Here is a 20,813-nt window from a genome sequence, read left to right as displayed (position 1 = left end):
AACCAAAATATTTAGAAATAAAAAATCAGCAAACCAAGTTTACCTTGCATAAGAAATTATAACAAAAGCCAACAAATAAAATTCAGTAACAATTAACAAAACAACCTCAAAAGTTTTATAGGAATAGGTCATACTAAAAAATAAAAAAATATATTGTAATCCGAAACCAATCAGATAGACTTTTTTCAGTTATCTTCCTTCTTGATCATCAATCGAATCTTCTTAGTTGCATTAGTCAACAAATCGTCAAGGAGAGCCCTTTTGACAAAACACTCTTCATAGTTTTCCAATGTATCTATAACTCACGACCAGACTTCAACGACGTAGTAACCTCATCATTAAATGAAGAAATCTAGAATGTAATGTCATTAATTAGTACTTACGTCATATATATTCGGAATCCCCAAACTTATTTTACAAATATAAATATTAAATTCTAAAAATTGATGAAGCACATTTTTCTCCTCAATTTCGGTCTTTTCAATCTTTCAATAAAGATCAGATTTTTACTGTTGAGAAGGTGAGCATAACACGTTAGAACATGTTTTAGCACATAGTCATTATTAACACATTTCAAACCTTAAAACCTTAAACACTATACTAACCTGACATGTTTCTAGTATACACGTACACTTAGAGATCAAATTAGGGTTAATTACCAACTTCATCGCACTAAAAACTTCACTACATTTGCAAATAAAGTTAAAAAATAAAATTATAACATTTAAAATTATAAAAAATAAATTTAAATTAATTAAGCTATATATAAAATAAAGATAATTTAAATAATCAATTAATTATATAAATGATAATAATCAAATTTTCAAAGTTGATTATTCATATATGACTTCACATATTTCTCATGTCAATCAATTACCACATTTAAGATATGTCACATTTTTAAGAAAATAAAAAAAATAATGTTAAAAAATAAAATTATAAAAAAATAAATTTAAATTAATTAAACTATATATAAAATAAAGATAATTTAAATAATTAATTAATTATATGAATAATAATAATCAAAATTTCAAAATTGATTATCCATACATGACTTCATATATTCCTCCTGACAATCAATTATTACATTTAAAACATGTTAAATTTTTAAAAAATCAACAAAAAAAAGTTAAAAAATAAAATTATAACATTTAAGTTATATATAAAATTATAAAAAAATAAATTTAAATTAATTAAATTATATATATAAAATAAAGATAATTTAAATAATCAATTAATTATATAAATTATAATAATCAAATTTTCAAAATTGATTATCTATATATGATTTCACATCTTCTTCTTGATAATTAATTACTACATTCAAGATAAGTCAAAATTTTTAGAAAGTAACAAGGAAAAATTAAAAAATAACTATTAATTGAAAAACTTAGGCTGCGTTTTCTTTGTTATTTTCAAATCATTTTTTATTTTCGATTTTCTAAAATAATGAAAACGCATTCTTTTTACTGTTTTTAAAAATGTATTTTTGAAAATAAAAAACAAATTGTAAAGAAAACTCAAGACAATAAAAAATTGTTTTGAATTTATCCAAAATAAACTCTAAACTCAAAACACATTTATTTATTTATTTATTCATATTTTATTATTGTAATGAGAAAAAATATTACAAAATTCATTAACTTAAAAATGTATATATATTTTTAATAATATATTAATATTAAATATTTCTAATTTATTAAATAAAATATTATTAAAAAATTATTTTTAAAATTTTAAAGAGAACGCGTTTTCTAATTTTCTATTTTGAGAAATAATTTTTCAAAATGACAAAAAAACCGTGTTTTTAATTTTCTAAAAACAAATTATCAAAACAAAAAATTAAAAATTAATTCAAAATTCAAAACTAAAAATTAAAAAGTAAAGAGAAAGCAACCTTAATGTTATGACGACTTCTAAAAATTTAAGTTGTTATACAAAATCTATTCACATTGACATAACTTTACATATTGATTATTCATACATGAGTCAAATTTTTAAGAAAACAACAAAAAAAAAATTAAAAAATAAAACTATAATATTTAAGTTATATATAAAATTATAACATTTAAAATTATAAAAAATATATTTAAATTAATTAAACTATATATATAAAAAATAAAGATAATTTAAATAATCAATTAATTATATAAATGATAATAATCAAAATTTTAAAATTAATTACCCATATATGACTTCACATATTCCTCTTGCCAATAATAAAAATATAAAACATAATAAATTTTTCAAAAGAAATATGACAACATATGATAAATATAAATAGTCTATACAAAATATTTTTTTTAAATTATAAAAAAAATAAATTTAAATTAATTAAACTATATATATATATAATAAACATAATTTAAATAATCAATTAATTATATAAATAATAATAATCAAAATTTTAAAATTAATTATCCATATATGACTTTACATATTTTTACTGTCAATAATAAAAATATAAAACATAATAAATTTTTAAAAAGAAATATGAGAACATATGATAAATATAAATAACGTATACAAAATATTAATTTTGTCAAAATTAACTTAAATGACTTATTTAAAAAAATAAATTTAAATTAATTAACTGACATATATAAAATAAAGATAATTTAAATAATTAATTAATTATATAAATTATAATAATCAAAATTTCAAAATTAATTATTTATACATGATTTCACATCTTCTCCCTGACAATTAATTATCACATTTAAGATAGGTAAAAACTTTTTAAAAGTAACAAAAAAAATAAAGTTAAAAAATAACTATTAGCTAGAAAACTTAATGCTATGACGATTTTCAAAACATTAAATTGTCACAAAACCTGTTCACATTGACAAATAAAAAACACGATTAAAATTAATTGATTGAAAACCAAAAGCACAGTTAAACTAATTAAATAAATGATAATAATCAATTAAGTTATATATAAAATTATAATATTTAAAATTTAAAAAAATTAAATTAAATTAATTAAAATATAAAATTATATAAAACTATAACATTTAAAATTACAAAATAATTCAACTATATATAAAATAAAGATAATTTAAATAATCAATTAATTATATAAATGATAATAATCAAATTTTCAAAATTGATTATCTATACATGATTTTATATATTCCTCTTAGATAACTTAAAGTTAAAAAATAACTATTAATTAAAAATTTTAATGTTAGGACGACTTCCAAAGAATTAAATTGTTGCACAAAATTCTTTTACATTGACAAACCAGAAACATGGTTAAAATTAATTGGTTGAAAATAAGAAAATATGGTTAAACTAATTAAATAAATGATAATAATTAATTAAGTTATATATAAAATTATAATAAAATAAATTTAAATTAATTAAATTATACATAAAATAAAGATAATTTAAATAATTAATTAATTATATAAATGATAATAATCAATTTTTTGAAATTGATTATCCATACACGACTTCACATATTTCTCTTGACAATTAATTACTACATTCAAGATAGGTCAAATTTTTAATGGAGTACCGAAAAAAATAAGTTAAAAAATAAAATTATAATATTTAAAAATATAAAAAATAAATTTAAATCAATTAAAATTATATATAAAATAAAGATAATTTAAATAATCAATTAATTATATAAATGACAATAATAAAATTTTTAAAATTGATTATCCATACATGACTTTACATATTCCTTCTGACAATCAATTACCACATTCAAGATAGGTCAAATATTTAAGAAAGCAACAAAAAAAAATAAATTTAAAAAATAAAATTATAATATTTAAGTTATATATTATATTATAACATTTAAAATTATAAAAAAATAAATTTAAATTAATTAAACTATATATAAAAAAATAAAGACAATTTAAATAATCAATTAATTATATAAATGACAATAATCAAATTTTCAGAATTAATTATCCTTATATGACTTTACATATTCCTACTGTCAATAATCAAAATATAAAATATAATAAATTTTTCAAAAGAAATATGACAACATATGATAAATATAAATAACCTATACAAAATATTAATTTTGTCAAAATAACTTAAATGACTTATTTAAAATAATCTAATTTTGCCTAAATAACTAATTTAACATAACCTACCAACTAATTAATTTTCAAAATTAAGTAATAACATAAACATATATATGATTTATACTTTTTTTTGCATGATTTTGAAACTAATTTAGGGTTTTAGAATTTTGAGTGGTGGCTTTATTGAGAGAGAATGAGAGATAAATTATGGGAAATAAAATAAAAAATTAAATTTATTTTTTTAAAAATTTTACTTGGCACCCGATAGTATTACTTGATATCTCAAAATTTCTTCCGATTTAAAAATATCTCTCTTTTTTTATAATTTATTTTAATTAAAATTTTATATTAATATTTAAAAATTAATATGGATTAGATATTGTCTCTTCGTATACTATGCTTACACATTCTCCAAATACTTTTCAGCTAAAAAAACTTATGTACAAGTTCCAAGAACTATACGTACGTTTTTCATAAATCTAGACTTAATTAATGATCTACAAAAATTCTATTTCGGGTAAGAAAAAAAAATGAACAAAACATAATAAAACATCAAAATAGAAACTGAAAATGGGCAGGAAAAGAATTTGGCGGGTATTTTGTTATAATATATATATATATATATATATATAGATTACATTTTTGATAATTTGAAAAGAGAGAGGGATAAAATGGTCACTTTTTTATTTTTAATGGTAGAAAAGGCCATTATAATTTCCTAAAATAGAAGGGATGTCCTTTGGATTTAGCCTAATCATAGGGGAGGTTAGTGTATTTTATCATAAGATTTAAAATGCTTATAATATCATCAGAACTAATAATCATATCATCAACCTAAAATAAGGAGAATAATACCATTAATAGATTGACAAATACCTAGTGTAGAGTCATGTGGGCTAAAAGTAAACTCGAAATTGCTAACAATGAAACTAAATTTGGTAAACCAAGTTTGAGGAGTTTTCTTAAACCCTAAAAGCTTGGTGAAACTGATAAACTTGTTGGGAGTTATATATGTTCCTAGAGGCCAACATGCCAGGGGACCATTTATATTCTATTTCATACCTAAGTCGGAGGTACCTGGACATAAGCGTTGGACATGTTGAGTAAAAAGGTGCTTATTTTTGAATCTTATACTCCATGACATTGTTTGTGTGAATGATCTTTCCATATGGTTACTATGGTGGTGTAAGGTGAGGAGGTTTATACTTTTTCAGCTCAAAAGTTACAACTTCGATCGATTAGTAGATTATCTCCTTTTGGGATCGTGAATGTAGATCTATTGAGAGATTGAATTACCCTAAATTCTTGTGTTCTCTCTCTTTTTTGTGTGTGTGATTTCTCTGTTTAATTTGATCCTAACAAATATCTTTCCAACACTTTACTGGCATAACCACTACATTTGCAACCTTGCCCGATGACATATTCTTTGCTGGGAATGTCATGGTTAACTAAGTTGAACTTCTTTCATGATAAGCAGCAGAGTTGACTGAAACCGAAACTCGTTCTGTTCTATGGATATGCTTTATGATAATATATAGTTTCCATGGCTTCATATTTGGACAACTGATTAATAAGCTACAAAGAAAGCATTTTGCATAATAAAAGCTTGTGGTTCTGTCGTTAATTGGGCAGTTCCAAGACTTGAAGCAACGAATTTAAACTGCATCTCTTTTTGTGTTGAGTTCTAGTTCTAGTGTTCCCATATCCCTGTACCATCTTTTGCTCACTCAATCTCAATATGCCATGCTTGTGTTCCAAAGTACTGTTTCCCTTCCCTATTGTGTGATTTTTTTTTTTTTTTTTCAAATCTCCAAATTAGTAAAAAAATAAAAAAAAAACTCATTTTAAGAGTTCTTCCTCGCACGTGCATGACTTGCTTATAGTGTTTGATAACCTCATGCTGTGGTGATGAGCGCCTTTGACGACGGCCGTTCAAGAAAGTGTTACACTGCAAAAGTTTGATGATTTTTGGCTATATCCTTCAGAAGTCCTTGCTCTCTCTTCTTGCCAAAGCATGACGGCTTTTTCTGAATCTGTGCAGATAATCTAGAAAATAATAATAAGTAACAAACAAGGAAAAAAGAAACCGACGTTTGAGATGCAACCAGATAATGAAATATCGTAAGAGCACATAAAAGATCTTGGAGGAAAATGGGTTCCAGAATTGAATTAGGGTTTTTTTATTGGGCAACAATTATCCATCAATAGGGTTGAAAAATCAGTTCAGAGATTTGGTATATGTATTAGAATAACCAAAATAATAAAATGTCTTACCTTCTCAAAACAAAAGTCCGTGATTGCTAATGCAGTTCAATATAGTAGTAGGAATAAAATGGAATAACTCTGCTGATTATTGAAGGATTGCTCAACTTTGAGCATGGTTGAAATAATTATAATTTGGTAATTTGTACATGCACAACAGTCTCATATGGGATAATACACGTTATTAGCAGATCTCCTTTGCCCATAATATCAATGAGTATCCTGAAACCAGATGTTTCATCTTGGACCCGACCAGCTGCGAGTCAATATTTTACTCCTGCGGCTTGTCATTAGTCTTACCTTTTGTCTTGGTTAGTTTGCTAGCCGGAAAGTGTAGCCTTGCCATGAGAGGACGAGGTGCCCTTGTCTTCTGGTCAAATCCCCTAACGCAAACAAAACCTGGGAAAAGAATAATTTGCATGTTTCAGCTGGCATTAGTAAAGATACATGATTGTTATACATGGATCAGGGGCATGTTAGCTTTTTGTTGCTTGCATGAATGCAAAATGTGCTCCTAAACCCTAAATCCAATTGGATGATTGAACTTGCGAAAAAGGTAGTCCCCTAATCCCCCATAGTGCAAGTTCCTGGACATTTCATCTCCCTGTCGGGATTTTGCTGGATCTAGATGCATGTTTGCTGAAGCTTCTTGAAGTTGATAGTGAATTATGTGTTCTTAAGGCTTGAAACCATTTCATGCTGCCCTCACTTTTTACAGCACCAGAGGGGAATAAAAGATAATGGTGGTTAGAACTTTCCATCCCGCTAGCATCTGTTGGAACGGTCCTCAGTGTTCAGCAGGTGATCTCAATGTTATTAAGTTTCCATATCAATGGACCTTCCTTTGTCAGGTGGCAGGTACACTCAGTAAAATCTAGAGATGGCAAATTCCATGTCCCAAAATTACAGCATATCAGTTTCTTTGCACAGGGAGGATCATTACCCAAATGATTCTAGATTTTTTTATTAAATTAGCAGTATTTTTTTCCTTTTTTTTTTTTATTATAGTTTCATTGGATTGGAAATTTTTACCAAGATAGCATTAGATGTTGTCTAAGCCACGACTGAGACAGACCCGCCAATTCAACTGGCTGGTCTAATGCCAAAAGAGACCATCCAATTGGACTGGCGGTCTCCCCCAAAGGGAGACTCACTAGTTAAACTAGCAGATTATTGGTGTAGATCTACTGCTCCTCATCAACTTGATCTCTAGCAAAGACCGATCTGCTTGTTTTACATGGTCTCTTACCATTCTAAACTCCATGAAAGTTGGTATCCATTTTGCTGTAAATAATGATATTTTTCTAAACCTGTAATTAATCCCTCCATCTCTAGGCCTCTATTGTGTTATAATCTCATGGATTTTGTCGAGTGAAATATGAGTTTTGAATACTAATATAATAATAATGAGAAATAAATGAATTCAATATTGTAAGATGAACACAAAGAGATTCAAATTTAGATTCCTTTTCGTTTCCTAGGCTATTCACAGAATCTTATGAGTATATATGTGTGTGTATGGAGTTTGCAATGTTGGAGGTGATGCTGATCATATGTTAAGGTTAATGAACAAAAGGGTTATGCATGATGCATCTTTCCATCTTGCTCGATCTAATACTGTTGTTTTTGCAGGAGATCGGGTGGATGAGGAGTGGTGGAACCACCGGAGCTGCAATGATAATGAGCTTGAACTGATCTGTCAAGTCTCCGCCAAAATCTTGACAGTTAAACGAGCGGGTCTCCAGTCCAATTGGCTGGTCTATCTTGGCACTAGACCAGCCAGTGGAACTGAGGCTAGAACAACATCCAATGTTACTTTGGTAAAAATCTCCAATCTTATGCTACTTTGGTAAAAAAAAATAAAAGAGTAATGCTAATGTAATAAAAAGTTCAATGATTCTAGTTCTGCCTTTATAGGTTCCTGAAATTTTGTTTGATCATTTTGTGATGGAGATGGTATTAAGTTGGTTCCAATACCTCTTAACCTCTAGCTGGCTAAAATGTCCTCTTTTCTTGAGCCACATATTTTCAAATTTAAGAGGTATAGGAACCAACTTAATACAATCTCCATCACAAAATGATCAAGCAAAAAAAAAAAAGAAAAAGAAACAAAACTGGCCAATCTTTTGCCTTGAATCTGATTGGTTTTATCGGTTCCTGGTCTTACTGGTCAAACTACTCAGTCTTGTCTGGTTCCCAGAAAATTGATTTTAGGTAATATCAGTGTGAGAATGGAAAATCTAGTCTGGTTGAAGTTGAATGATATGTTTCCAAACCTACACTTGTATTTATATTATTCACTAGCTCATAAAAGAAAAAAATTATAAAGATCATAATAAGATTGTTGCTATCAATAGTACCACTTGGAACCTTTGGTGTGAAAGAAAGAGGATAGTTTTTGAGAACTTTGTTTCGTTTCTTGTCTTGAGGAAATACTCCTGTTTCCTTTTTCCGTGGCTTAGAGGAGATTTGCCTTTCTTCCTTATTAGGTTTTGAGTTTTTTGGATCATATCTCCCCTTAAGTTATTTGGATTTGTTCTTGTACAAGGTTCACCCTCTTAAGACATTTCTATTTTTAATATACGTGTCTTAAAAATATTGGGCATCGTACAAAGTATGAATAGGACATAATTAACTCATTCTTGAAGAGTTTCAGTAAGCAAGTAGCCAATCTACAAAATCAGGAATTCCACTTAGTAGCTGCAAAGGTTCTCAGTCTTAAGACATTTCAAGAACATCAGATAGGGGTATTTTTCTATTTTGATTTTAAAAATAAGATTTAGATTAGTTTTTATCTTGTTCTGTTTTGATTTATCATAGCTGTTTCTTCTTCTTAATCTCTTCTGTTTCTTCCCTACTTTCTGCAATTCTCTCTCTCTCTCTCTCTGCTTTTCGTTCTTGCTTCTTATTGGATTCTTCTCTTCTCTGATGACTTCTTCTCTTCTTCTTCTTAATCTCTTATCTTCCTATGGTCCCGCATCAAAATCTTTAGGAAAATGTATCATATTTCACCATTTTTTGGGGGTTATCCCCATGATAAATTAGTGTGAATTTTCCTTTGAGGCTCTGGTTAACGTTCAAGTAGGATTTAGTTCATATCTTTCTATAGGTTTCTTAATCTTTGATGCAATGTCATGACAATAAGAGAAGTGGAGGAATTATGCAGTCTTTGTCAGGATATTAAGTTCATTTTATTTGATTTGTGGTTTGATGGGGTTGTACAAATATCATTGAAGCTAATGCAAGCAACGGGAAAAACATAAGCTTGCCATCTTTACATACCTCTCCAAAAGCAGTACTGAATACTTTCTGTTGATAGACCTGACATAAAGAAACAAAAGGGGAATTCATTCTTGGAATGTGGACCATAAATGATAACACCAATTTTTTGGTCCTTTACCTTTGAATATTGTTGGTATAGAGGTTCCAAAGTACACTGTTCGTCTTGCCAAATTCCAAATCCAAGCTCTTGGAACATCAATTGGATTAATGCTAGATTCGTGGTCAGCAAACACCTGCAAAGGAATTCAGAATTCAGAATTCTCTTTACTACTCCATAAATTGGAAAAGACAGCTTATAAGAAGCAATTTGTATTAGCTGAGGATAGCCATTGTTATTTACCTCATTAACTTGAAAATATGTACCATTGAGTGGAAAACTACCTCTCATAGCTGTTCGACATGGTACCTGTTCACAATGCATCATAAATATCATGTAGAATTTGATGCAGTTGATGTGAATAGTTTGTTACATCATATTATAACAGTAGTAATAGGCTTATCCTCACCAGAAGGGTCCCCCGAACAGTCAGGGAATTTGCTTCCCGGGTGCTGTTGCATGAAAAACATGTGTTCTCATCACATAGCTTACCAAATTCTTGGGAGCTACACTTCTTTTCTGGTGGTAGAATTGAATATGCAGTCTCCCCTGACATGACAGTGATATTGGTTAGCAACAGGGAGAGCAAGATTGAAAGCATATAAGCTAATTATGCAATTATCTATTAAATCTACTTGATAGTTGTAGGATGATGTCGCTGATGGGTTGAATTGGTTTTGGATTATCTTGCCGTAGAATGAAAGAGATGTTTTGAGACATTGTAATGAGTTCATTCATACAATACGCATTGCTGGATGATTGTTTGGTTTTGTACTTACCAGGTGTCCAAATAGCTAGAAGGTATGAGCACGGGTCATCTGGTTCTCTTTTGTCCAGCTGTACTTTTAGCCAATTTACTCAAATCAGAAAACAAATTTAGAAATGCATGAGTCAAATTCTTCAAAACGTAGACACAGTAGTACTAACCCCTTCAAGCAGAGGATGTGAATCGGGGAGCTCGTAGCTGCAGAATTATGAAGAAACAAATTTGTAATAAATAGCAAGATTCACCAGTGTTACGTACCATGAAAAAGAGTTATGTGATGAGTATATTTTCTTGTATTTACTGAATTTATTTTGAAACAAGTTTCCTCATCAATTAGGAACACACTTTCACTTACTATCTGTCATGTGGAAACATAATTCTAGAAATAATTTGAATTTTTGTTCAGTTTAGGTCTGTAGTTTGTCAATGGGTTTTCCCTAAGTTCTACAATTTACCATCTAAGGCTTGTAACGGTGATCCTTTCACTTTCTGTGGCTAAAGGAATCTTATTCTATCCCATAAAAGGTAATGGAATCAGGAACATAATTAATGGTTTGCCAATCTTTCAGAGATGTGGGAAGTGCCTGCTTACACTTGGTGCTCTGTTCTTAGCCGGCTGACGTTTTTAAGTTTAGGTGCAGGGATTGAAGCAGCTTCAGTAGATAAAGCTACTAAGGCTTTTGACATATCACCCTCCTGAAGTTCCATATTTTGTTGCATGTAGTTTTGCAAATTCAGAGTGAACTCTTCTACATTGAGTTTGATGGTAGGAATTTTGTCTGCGTCTTCCCAGAAGGTGTCCTCAATGTCAATTTCTGGTGCTTCTAGTTGTTCCAGCTCTGGGGTAGCTGGCACTTCAATAATAGGCTCTGGTGTTGTTGCTGGCAGTTGAATAATAGGCTTGTGATTATTGATTTCGTATTGTGTCTGCAGTTGCTGATTAGCTGGAGGTAGAGATAGCTGCAATGGTTTGATAATCTCCACCGGCTTTTGATTAGCAGCTTCATTTTCAGCTACACTGACTATTCTTTTTTCTTCTGGCCCTGGAAGGGCAAGCCTTGCACTGCATCCAACATGGTTAAAAAGTCATTTGATGTATTAGATGATGGTTCATTGTAGATTGTGTGGATTTGTATTAGGAAGCCATCTTTTTAACTTCAGTGATCTCAACTAACATGCGGTAAGCAGAGGGCAGTTTTGTCCAAATATTAGGAATTACTGTAATATGCTTTCATGGGAGCAAAATCTGATAGGGTAAGTTGCTTTTCTCAACATATCTTTACCTTTACTAACTGACTGTGTATTTAGGTACATATGCACGCGAGCATGTTTATATTAATGAGTCTGCATATGCCCCCTCATTTTGTGTTTTTCCTATAACAGCTATCCTTCATATGGTTGTTACTGAACTTATTGTTTCTTTCACCTTCCATGGCTCTTTGTTTGTATTGAAATTTATAGGTTTGAGTGTGTTACAGATGATGAGGCAAGACCTTGCAAATGCACTAGCAAAGTGTCGACATTCTCCTCTCATTGGACATGCATTGCAATTAGGTTTGCTTTTTGTACAAAAGACCTGCAAAATTTATAGTAAATGCCTATTAGCATATATGTTTGTAATTGACTAGTGGTCAGGAATCTTGCTCATATTTCTAGCAAATACTACATACCTTTCCAAAAGTAATCATCTGGTAATGTAGCTCATACCTGTTATTCAATAGCATCATAAATGAGCAAATGCTATTGCATGATTTGATGATAAACTCGCTCTTTATTCTTGCCAATTATGTACTTATATGTGAAAATCCATCTATAATTAGTGTAAAGATGCAATAAGAATTCTGTCTTACAATGTTCTTTGGTCAAGCTTGCACAGTCGTGGCCACAGATATCTCTGAATTGATTCCAGTACAGGGTAACTGTGTAGGAACAGAAGTATTAGATTTTCCACTGTGAATGACCAATTTATTACTTAAAATCAGTTGGAACTTGATACTTACAGTTCTAAAAGATGCAACTGAAGTGACTCAGGCAGCGGCTGAAGTGGTACCCATCCTAGTCTTACAGCTATACGCCCAACATTTGTATCAACCTGAAGAAGATTTACAAGAATAAAATGTTTCAGTTACAATTGTGATTTATTCATCTTGTTGCGAGATACTTCAGACTTCAACCTATAACTTACTGGAAATGCTAGGTGGTGAAGAGTCAAAAGACGCACACACTCTACGCTTTTCAAGCCCAACCCTCTAATGCTCAGCAGATACTCTCTGCAAACAGAATTTCTTCAAGTATTTGTTTGACCACTATTTTTATCATATGCAGAAACTGAATCTTTTTTGTCAGTTTAATAATGTTATACATCACAGTAAAGTAGCTATGAGATTCTTCAGAATTTTCTTTTTAGCAGATATAATATATATCTGAATATTTTCTGTTCACTTACTTTGCTCGGTCAGGTGGAATATCCCTTAACCATTCAAGATCAATGCTTCCATGTTCTCTTACCAGCCGGTTCAGGAAATCCTGCATTTTCTCAACCATCATCAGTTAAATGGCTTCTCTGTGTTGAATGTTGTAACTAACAAATATTGGATAGCTATTTGCAATTCAGATGCTCGAAAATGATATATCTGTTAGGCAATGCAATATATTTACCTTGATTCTCTCTGCTAGCATGTTATTCATGCCCCTTTCCTTGATGGTGTTAGCGATCTCATTAACATCTGAACAGCGTACTGCTTCCCAATCCAATGAGTCCATTGTGTTAGCTGTTCTCTCTCTTCTTTTACCATTGGCTTGTGCTTGCAATCTTAAGCTATCCCAGTCACATGTTTGCTGTTTCTGTTTTCCAATCCTTGGCCTCTTCAGTTTGGATATATCAGAAGTTGTATCATTGATTGCCTTACCACGAAGAAATCCACGCTCCTTCAAAATTGACTCAACCTCCTTGTGCTCGACATGTTTTGGGTTAGTAATTACGTTGGTACTCTCTGAGACATCTGAGTTCTCTCTTGAAATGTTTTGGACTTCAAGAGCTTGCTGCATTCTACAATTATGCTCTTCAGCCTGTGATGGAACACCACAATTGGAATTGCCCCCTGGCCTGTTTTGAGACTGGAAGATCTTATTCACTCCACCTTGAAGGCTGCTGTATGCATGATTGCTTGCACAAGGAGATCTTGGTGGTTCCTGAAAACTTGCAGTCATGTTCTTTTGAATCATAGCCTGGTTTACAGATTCTGCTGTTACCCTACTTTGTTCACTTGTGCCCTTCTCTCCATTTTTCCTGGAAATATCAGATAACAGGCCTTCTTTTTCCAACATCTCCAAGAATTCAGCTTCTACTACTCCTGAGTTAGGGTTCGTTTGCAAACAAGAGTTGCTGGAATTCATGGACCTTAATAAAGGTTTATGATTATCTGATCTATCCTTGTTTTGTATGTTGCACTTAGTGCCTTCTATGTACCTTTCATGTATGCTGTGGAGGGTTTCTGCTCCTTGTAATAGCTTCAGAAAAGAAGATCCTGTAAGACTATTGGTGTTAGATCTAGTTTCCAAATCTACTTGTGATTCCTGCAAGGAGGATGCCACTCTTTTCGCAGTTTGAGTCATTAATGAATCCATGGAGGTTTGAGAGGAAGTAGTAGAATACCAAGAAGAAACTACATCATCCATTTCTCCATTATATCCCTTGGAATTTGCTTCTGTTTCTGCCAGGTGAATCATTACTCTGTTTCCTGTTGATTTATTGTAAATCTGCGGATCATTTCCAGAAATATCTGAGGATTTACATGTCAAATAATCTGTTAAATTTTCTCCACTACTGTTGCTTCCAAGCAATTCATTACTGTTGACAACTTCCTTTTCTGTATCATAATAATCACCAGGGAGTGTCAAAGAAATCCTGTTGCCGGCTGATTGATTTGGCTTCTCTTCATGCCATTTGATGGTATCCTCTGGATCCAGTATACACATTTCTGGTTCTTTGGCCCATATGTTTGTCTCCTCAGAGCATGGTACATCATTTCTATTTGACTTAAGGGGATAGCGTGCAGCAATAGACATGAAGGCAGAACTGGACAGGAAAATTAGAGTCAAAGAGGTTTTCTACTGCAGCTTTGCTAAATTCCTTAATTGAAGTTACAAATTCCCAACTGACCTGGAAAGGTGGTCTGAGACATTTTGAGTAAGGAAAACTCCAATCACTGAGTCCACCACTGATCCTTTCCATGGAGAGAAGCGTCTATCTCCTGCAAACAATTACTCACCATGGTAAAAACAACAGAACTTAGTAAAGTTTGATGAATGTTCACACAATTGCTTCTATTATTCCAACTGTTGGAGTAAAGCAAGTCCATGCCTTGAATCTGATGTCTTCGTGGAGGTAACTTCTGCTTTTTACACTTAAAAAAACATTTTTGGAAACTTTCTTTTTTCAGGTCCAAGGTAGTGGTTTGGTTTCTCAAAGACGAATAATTGGAAAATGATATGTGAGATATTGATGCCTTTGGGATAGTGAAAAGTTTACGTAGACAAAATCTTTACTTTAATTGCATATAGGATAATTTTCAGATAAACAGAAGCTCAAGACTTGATACTGCATTAGCATGACTGCTGTGTATCTCCTTTACAGCAAGTTCCCAAGGTAATATGGTGATGTCAAAGCAACAATAACAACCAAGACTGAATCCCATTTAAGTCGTTGCAAAATCTAGCTTACTAATCATTGTGTTTAGAATTCATATAAAAAATATCCAAAGGTTTTTATGTTGCCTTTGAGCTACCTAAGCCACCCTCCTTTAGCTGTGCTTGGGAATGGCTCTAAAAAGGAATGATACTTTCAACACTAGGAGTGTTCAGGGGATTAGTTAATCCAGTGATTGCTTACATTTTAAATATAGTTCATTCAGAATCTGGACATATAACTCGAAGTTGTAGAACTGAATGTTGTATTTCAATCGAAATCATATTTGTTGAGAGTAAAAATGATAACATAAAAGATAAAATTAACCTTCTATCTAACAGCTCAAGCTTTTAGATAAGATGATGATTAACAGTTCAACAATATTGAAACAGTTTTTGTATTTATGATGCTTCTTTTTGGCCCCTACCATATCTTTACTTCACCGTAAGGAGGTAGTTTTCAACTTACCATTTGGTCCCAGCATCTTCTGCGATGAATTTGAAATTAACAGCTGAAGTGTGTGAATAAGCAGTCATGCCTGTGCTTGTGGTAGCTGGTCCATATTGTTACTTTGCTAGGTTGTAGGTGTAGCTCGAGCTTAGATGAGGAAAACACAATCACTTTTCTGCCTGGTTGATCACCATGTGCTTTATGTGCAACTCTAATTTAAAATACCTATATTATGTATATATTACAAGCATAGTTATTGTTGATAACTGTAAGTACTGATTTCCATTTAGTTACATGATTAGATATATTGTAACATTCCTAGACATAAGATTTAAATAATTATTTATATGGGTACCTTGGACAAGATGCATGCGTGCAATAAATGAATCTGCCCGTCCTCTGAAAACTCTTCGTTCTTCTTGCCACCATTTTGCTTTTTCTTCATCAGTTCCATCAATGCCTTCACTGTTTATATTTTCCAGGAGGAGCTCCCATACCCTATTTGTCTCTTCATCCAAGTCAACTTTAGGCCGCTGCCGTTGTTTCCTGACAGGATCAAACGAACCTCCAAAAGGTACAACAGTCCCATCTCTTTGATAAAGAACAAGTGCCTTTTCCTCTTCACTGTGCTTTTGGTCTCTGCCCTGGATGCTTTCTCTATTCTCTAGACTCTTTAACTGATCGACAATATCATCGATAGTGGAAATTTTCCTCCGAGTTGCATCTGAAAGATGACATGTATAAAAAGAATCAGGAGACAGAAATAAAGAGAACCCACCCCAATCTCTCCCCCCCCCCCACCCCCACCCCCCCCCCCCAAAAAAAAAATAATTACAGAATTGCACATTCACACATACGTTTACATTTTTTAGTTTCTAATAAGACAATGTTGATGGTGATCATACAATACCAATTATCATTGAGCCAGCAAAAGGGTTCCTTTCACTCCGCTTCTTTGTTGTCATTGTTGCACGAGTGACTGCAACCAGGGCTTCCATGCACGTGTAAGGGTGATACGAAACTTCACGCCCTTGCATTCTACCACGCCTTGTGGTACCTCCAGCTGGAAAGGGTGGCAATTCTCTTGACGCTACTACTCCAATGAGTGAAGCCAAGTTACGTACCCGTGTAGGACACTTGGATCTCTTTTTCGTTATCCTTCCTTTTTGGTCAAAAAACAGTTTACCCTGCCTGTCTATAGGTGAGGCATTCTTGTTTGATGTGCTACCAGTGCTGAATCGAGCAGAAGAAAATCTCAAATGTGTTTCAGGTGTGGAAGGAGCTGCAGAGGTATCATTCACAGGCCATTCTGATGCTTGTCTCACACTATCTTTTTCAGCAGTCACATTATAAAAGGTCCTTGATGTGGTTGAACAATGCCCCTTTTCAGTTCTCTTCTTCTTGTAAATTGCAGGGAAACACAAGCCAGGGGTCCTATTATTGTTATATATATTTGCTGGAAGCATTGCCAGGTACCCACACAAAGAATTGTAGTGACCTCCAATCATGTTCGTGCGGCTGGGTTCTGCCTCATGATTTGTACATGAATATCCCCTCTTTAACCCGCTTCCTTGCTCTGTGTTGGTCAAACTGCTGCTGCAGTTAGAATAGTTTGGACTCGATGCTGATATGCTGCTACTTTTCATCATTACTTGTGCATCAATTCTGTGTTTATCATGTGTTTCATCTGAGAAAACTATCTGGCACTTCCCTTTTATATGTTGATTTTGGATGTGACCCTTCAAATTTTCCTGTGGTTTGCTTGTTTTATCAGGAGTCTGTGTGCCCAAGGCTTGTTCTTCAGGCATTAATATGCAGTCTTCAAGAGACTTCTTAGTGGTCTGTGTAGTTGGAGTCTTGTCAACAGTTACCTCCATCCGTTGGCCAAGTTGCATATTTGATTGTGATCCAACTCTTGTATATAAGTTCTCTGCTTGCCAATCAGCATTTGTATCAGACTGCAACCTAAATGTAGATCTTTCTTCTCTGACTAGGCTTTCATAGTCAAGAGTCAATTTTCTTCTGCAGGATCTTGTTAGTTGTGGCGTGTTCTTTGCATCAATACTTCCACATGCTATTTCTTCTGTGGGAGTGCTTGGGGTTTTGTCAAGTCTATTCTTCCGGACATATTTCCTCTTACCTGTAGGTTTTTCCTTAGCAGGCTTTGGAGTTACTGGTTTAGGAGTCCTCTTTGCCTGGCCTTCTATAACCACTTTTGGCCTATGCTTTTTTCTCCTTGGTTTCTGTTGTGGTGTTCTGTTGAGGTCAATGCCAGGGTTACCTCCATTGTCAGAGTTGTGATTCTCATCCAATTGAGTAGAAGCAGCAGTATTCACCACATCTTTCTGCAACTGTTGCTGTTTAGTATCATGGTGGAGGTCTTGGACTTCAACATTTGTGGTAGCAACTTGTTTCCCCAGCTTATCCCTTGTCTCATTTGTTCTTTCATCTATATTTAAGTTGTGCTTATCATAAGCTTGATTTGCCACTTTGTTTGACTGGTCTGGTGTTATAGGTTCAAACTGGAAGGGAATATTCCTCCTTGACAAGGTATCTATCAATTCTTCTGGTGGAGAACTGCGATCACAGGCAGGTCTTGGGGGAGTAAAATATCCATCTGCAGAAGGGCCACGTTTGGATATTGTATCAGTTTAAGCAGTATAGAGTACTAAAAGAATCTGAATTTATATTTTGTAGCCTTGGAGGTGTTCATATATGTTATCTGGATAGGGTTCTGGTTTGAAGGTATTCGTTACTTATAAACCTCACCCTATGTTGGCAAAGCAACCTTCTCCTAATGTGCGAAGGCCCAGAGATGTTGGAGACTACATCCACCAGTTGGCTATGAAGTTGAACATATGGGGATGTGGGGAATAAAAAACTGGGATGGCAGAGGATGGTCTATTGACGGGAGTGGATACCCAATGGTATTTTGCTACCTAATATTGTTCACCTTCTAAGTCCTACTCTCCAGGTAAGATTTGAATCCACAATTTACATATAGATGATTGCTTTCCTCATTTTATTTGGTAGATGGATCTTTATGTTGGAAATGAGGCTGATGTGCCGTCTATCCCACTGGCAAACTTAATGGCCTGACACCTTTGAACTGAACCTGACTTTGATCATTAATATATGGCTATCGTATTGTTTATTTTTTGTTGTAGTTCCCATTGTACCAAGTTCTTAGTTACTGTTAAGATTACAGGTGAAAGCATGGTAGGTAAATACTAACTAATCAGAAAGTTAAAACTTTAGTTTGCTCACATGAAGGTATGTCCGGCGCATAGCTGCTGTTGCTCCATATGTTTGGCCCAAATGAGGTATCTCGGTTTGCAACGTCCGATGTCGTGGAGCCGGCTTCGAACCAATTACCGTCAAACTGAGAGTTGAAACCAAGAACGAAAGAAGTGCTAGCCGCATTAAAACTTCGCAGCGGAGAACCATCTGCAGAATCCGTTGTTGTAGCAGCAGCTTCTGCAAGGGCTAATAGGCTTGTTAAAGGCCCATTTACTCCATCTGAATCCATGCCAAACTCTCTGCAAAGCTGGAACCTGGGACCTTTTAGCTAAACCACCCTTCAAATTGTAAAAATTCCTGTTGATGCTAAATGTAATTTGTTGATTCACAACATGCAACTATTCTATGAGCTTCAAAACCACTTGAAAATCTCTGGTATGAACCATTTTGCTTGGTCTAGTTGACTCTCGTCTGTTTCTGCAGATCGGCTGCAGTTTCGGCAGAATGGCCTCACTAGGTTCACTGGAATTGAGCTCTCCATTCTGATATCCCTTTCTGGCCATCTCTGCAGGTAAGCTCCCAATCTTCTTTTCCTGTTTGTCACCGTGTCTTAATTTCATCAGTAGACGTTAAATTGCAGAAACGAATTTCAGATATTTTTCCACAATCTGTCGAATTACTTCGTGAAAACACAAAAAAAGGGTAGATATTAGGTAGAGGAAGACAAACATAGAGCGAGAAATTTCGAGCTAAAATTCTATCACCGAACCCCCTACTCCTTGCTCTGAAAATCATAACAAGACGGCTTTATATCATAGTGAAAACCTATTAAAAATTGTGAATAATTTGGATTCGAGATGAAATTTTTTCATCAGGAAAAGACCAGACATGTTTTCTGATCTTTTCCCACTTCTATCATATCTTGAGTCCATGCATTTGAAGGATCATATGCACCAAGTTAAAGTAAAAAAGAACTAGATGTAAACTATACAGACCTTGGTCATTAGAGTTGCCGGAAAAGTGTGCCATTGCCGGAGATCCGCTCAGTGACCGGAATTAAAGAGAAACGGCCGCAGAGGGTTGTTCATCGAGAAGAGCGAGTAGGGAAAAAAACACAACGCACGCAGAACAAGCAGGCTTTTTCTCGTCGAAGGGGTTTTGATCGTTCAACCGAGAACGGCTTTTGCCGGTAAACGACTGACGACAAGGGCATTAAACAAACGTACATTTATTTATGTATTTATCTTTACGGCTGTATATTATTTGGAATTGAACAGAAAAAGTGGCGTGCCTGGCACGTGTCTAGTGCGTGAATTGCATGCATGGACCCTTCTACAGCCCGACAGCCTCACCGAGAGGCTAACTGAAGGGTGCTAAAATTATAGAGGAAAATGCTATAGCTACCCTATGCATCAAATGACAAAAATATTTTTGAGATAGTGTGGTGATGTTAGATGATGAGGTGAAGTGAGCCGATGAAATGCATGACTAAATACCTCTTATCTAAGGTGGTGAGGTGCTATAAGGAGAGATGATAAGATGTAAGAAATATTTTTATCATTTAACATGTATTTAGTAGCCCAAAGAGAACTCCACCATGGTCTAATTATAGAAATATCTTTACTTAAATTATAAATTTATTTCACTTCCATTTTTCTTTCCTCTCTTCCTTTTATGATTGTCTTCAATAAGCGTCGATTGTCACTGCATCACTTAGCCGTCTTCGCCTCTTTGCCTGATCGACTATTGCTATGAGATGGTGTAGCAATGTAATAATGGTCAACGCTTGTTGAAGACGATCATAGAAAGGGAGAAAAAAGACGAAAGTAGGAGAAGAAAATTTATAATTTGGGTAAGAACATTTTTGTCATTTTATGAGATTATCTGGTAGAATAGATTAATTATTGCATGCATTAGCGCCATTAGGGTTCAATTTTAGGAATCATGTGATGCATTACATTTGTTTATTTGTTTTTATTTGTC

The 20,813-nt window shown here is 33.1% G+C and overlaps 1 protein-coding gene across 10 annotated transcripts in view; it reads right to left on the bottom strand.

Moving 5' to 3' along the window:
* Positions 1-6,379: 6,379 nt before the first annotated feature.
* LOC127788452 (protein ROS1A-like) overlaps positions 6,380-20,813 on the bottom strand; it is a 36,951-nt gene continuing 22,517 nt past the window's right edge. For 4 of the 10 annotated variants that reach the window (XM_052316722.1, XM_052316724.1, XM_052316719.1 and 1 more), the window contains 18 exons: positions 16,501-18,207; positions 15,946-16,314; positions 14,616-14,706; positions 13,112-14,531; positions 12,900-12,979; positions 12,639-12,723; positions 12,454-12,545; positions 12,304-12,372; positions 12,124-12,160; positions 11,947-12,029; positions 11,046-11,516; positions 10,615-10,651; positions 10,467-10,524; positions 10,097-10,236; positions 9,931-9,996; positions 9,709-9,823; positions 9,591-9,629; positions 6,380-6,707 (listed from right to left, as the gene is read on the bottom strand). In XM_052316722.1, the coding sequence (XP_052172682.1) occupies positions 6,580-6,707; positions 9,591-9,629; positions 9,709-9,823; positions 9,931-9,996; positions 10,097-10,236; positions 10,467-10,524; positions 10,615-10,651; positions 11,046-11,516; positions 11,947-12,029; positions 12,124-12,160; positions 12,304-12,372; positions 12,454-12,545; positions 12,639-12,723; positions 12,900-12,979; positions 13,112-14,531; positions 14,616-14,706; positions 15,946-16,314; positions 16,501-18,207 (5,087 nt within the window). In that variant the 3' untranslated portion in view covers positions 6,380-6,579. Of the gene's footprint in view, positions 6,708-9,590; positions 9,630-9,708; positions 9,824-9,930; positions 9,997-10,096; positions 10,237-10,466; positions 10,525-10,614; positions 10,652-11,045; positions 11,517-11,946; positions 12,030-12,123; positions 12,161-12,303; positions 12,373-12,453; positions 12,546-12,638; positions 12,724-12,899; positions 12,980-13,111; positions 14,532-14,615; positions 14,707-15,945; positions 16,315-16,500; positions 18,208-18,857; positions 19,138-19,273; positions 19,510-19,825; positions 20,030-20,813 lie in introns of those variants that run through there. The other 6 variants (XM_052316715.1, XM_052316717.1, XM_052316718.1 and 3 more) reach the window with 6 other exon arrangements.

The sequence above is a fragment of the Diospyros lotus genome, chromosome 13, assembly GCF_014633365.1.
Source record: "Diospyros lotus cultivar Yz01 chromosome 13, ASM1463336v1, whole genome shotgun sequence".
In the NCBI taxonomy this organism is placed as follows: Eukaryota; Viridiplantae; Streptophyta; class Magnoliopsida; order Ericales; family Ebenaceae; genus Diospyros; species Diospyros lotus.
This window is presented reverse-complemented; position numbering and strand designations above follow the sequence as displayed.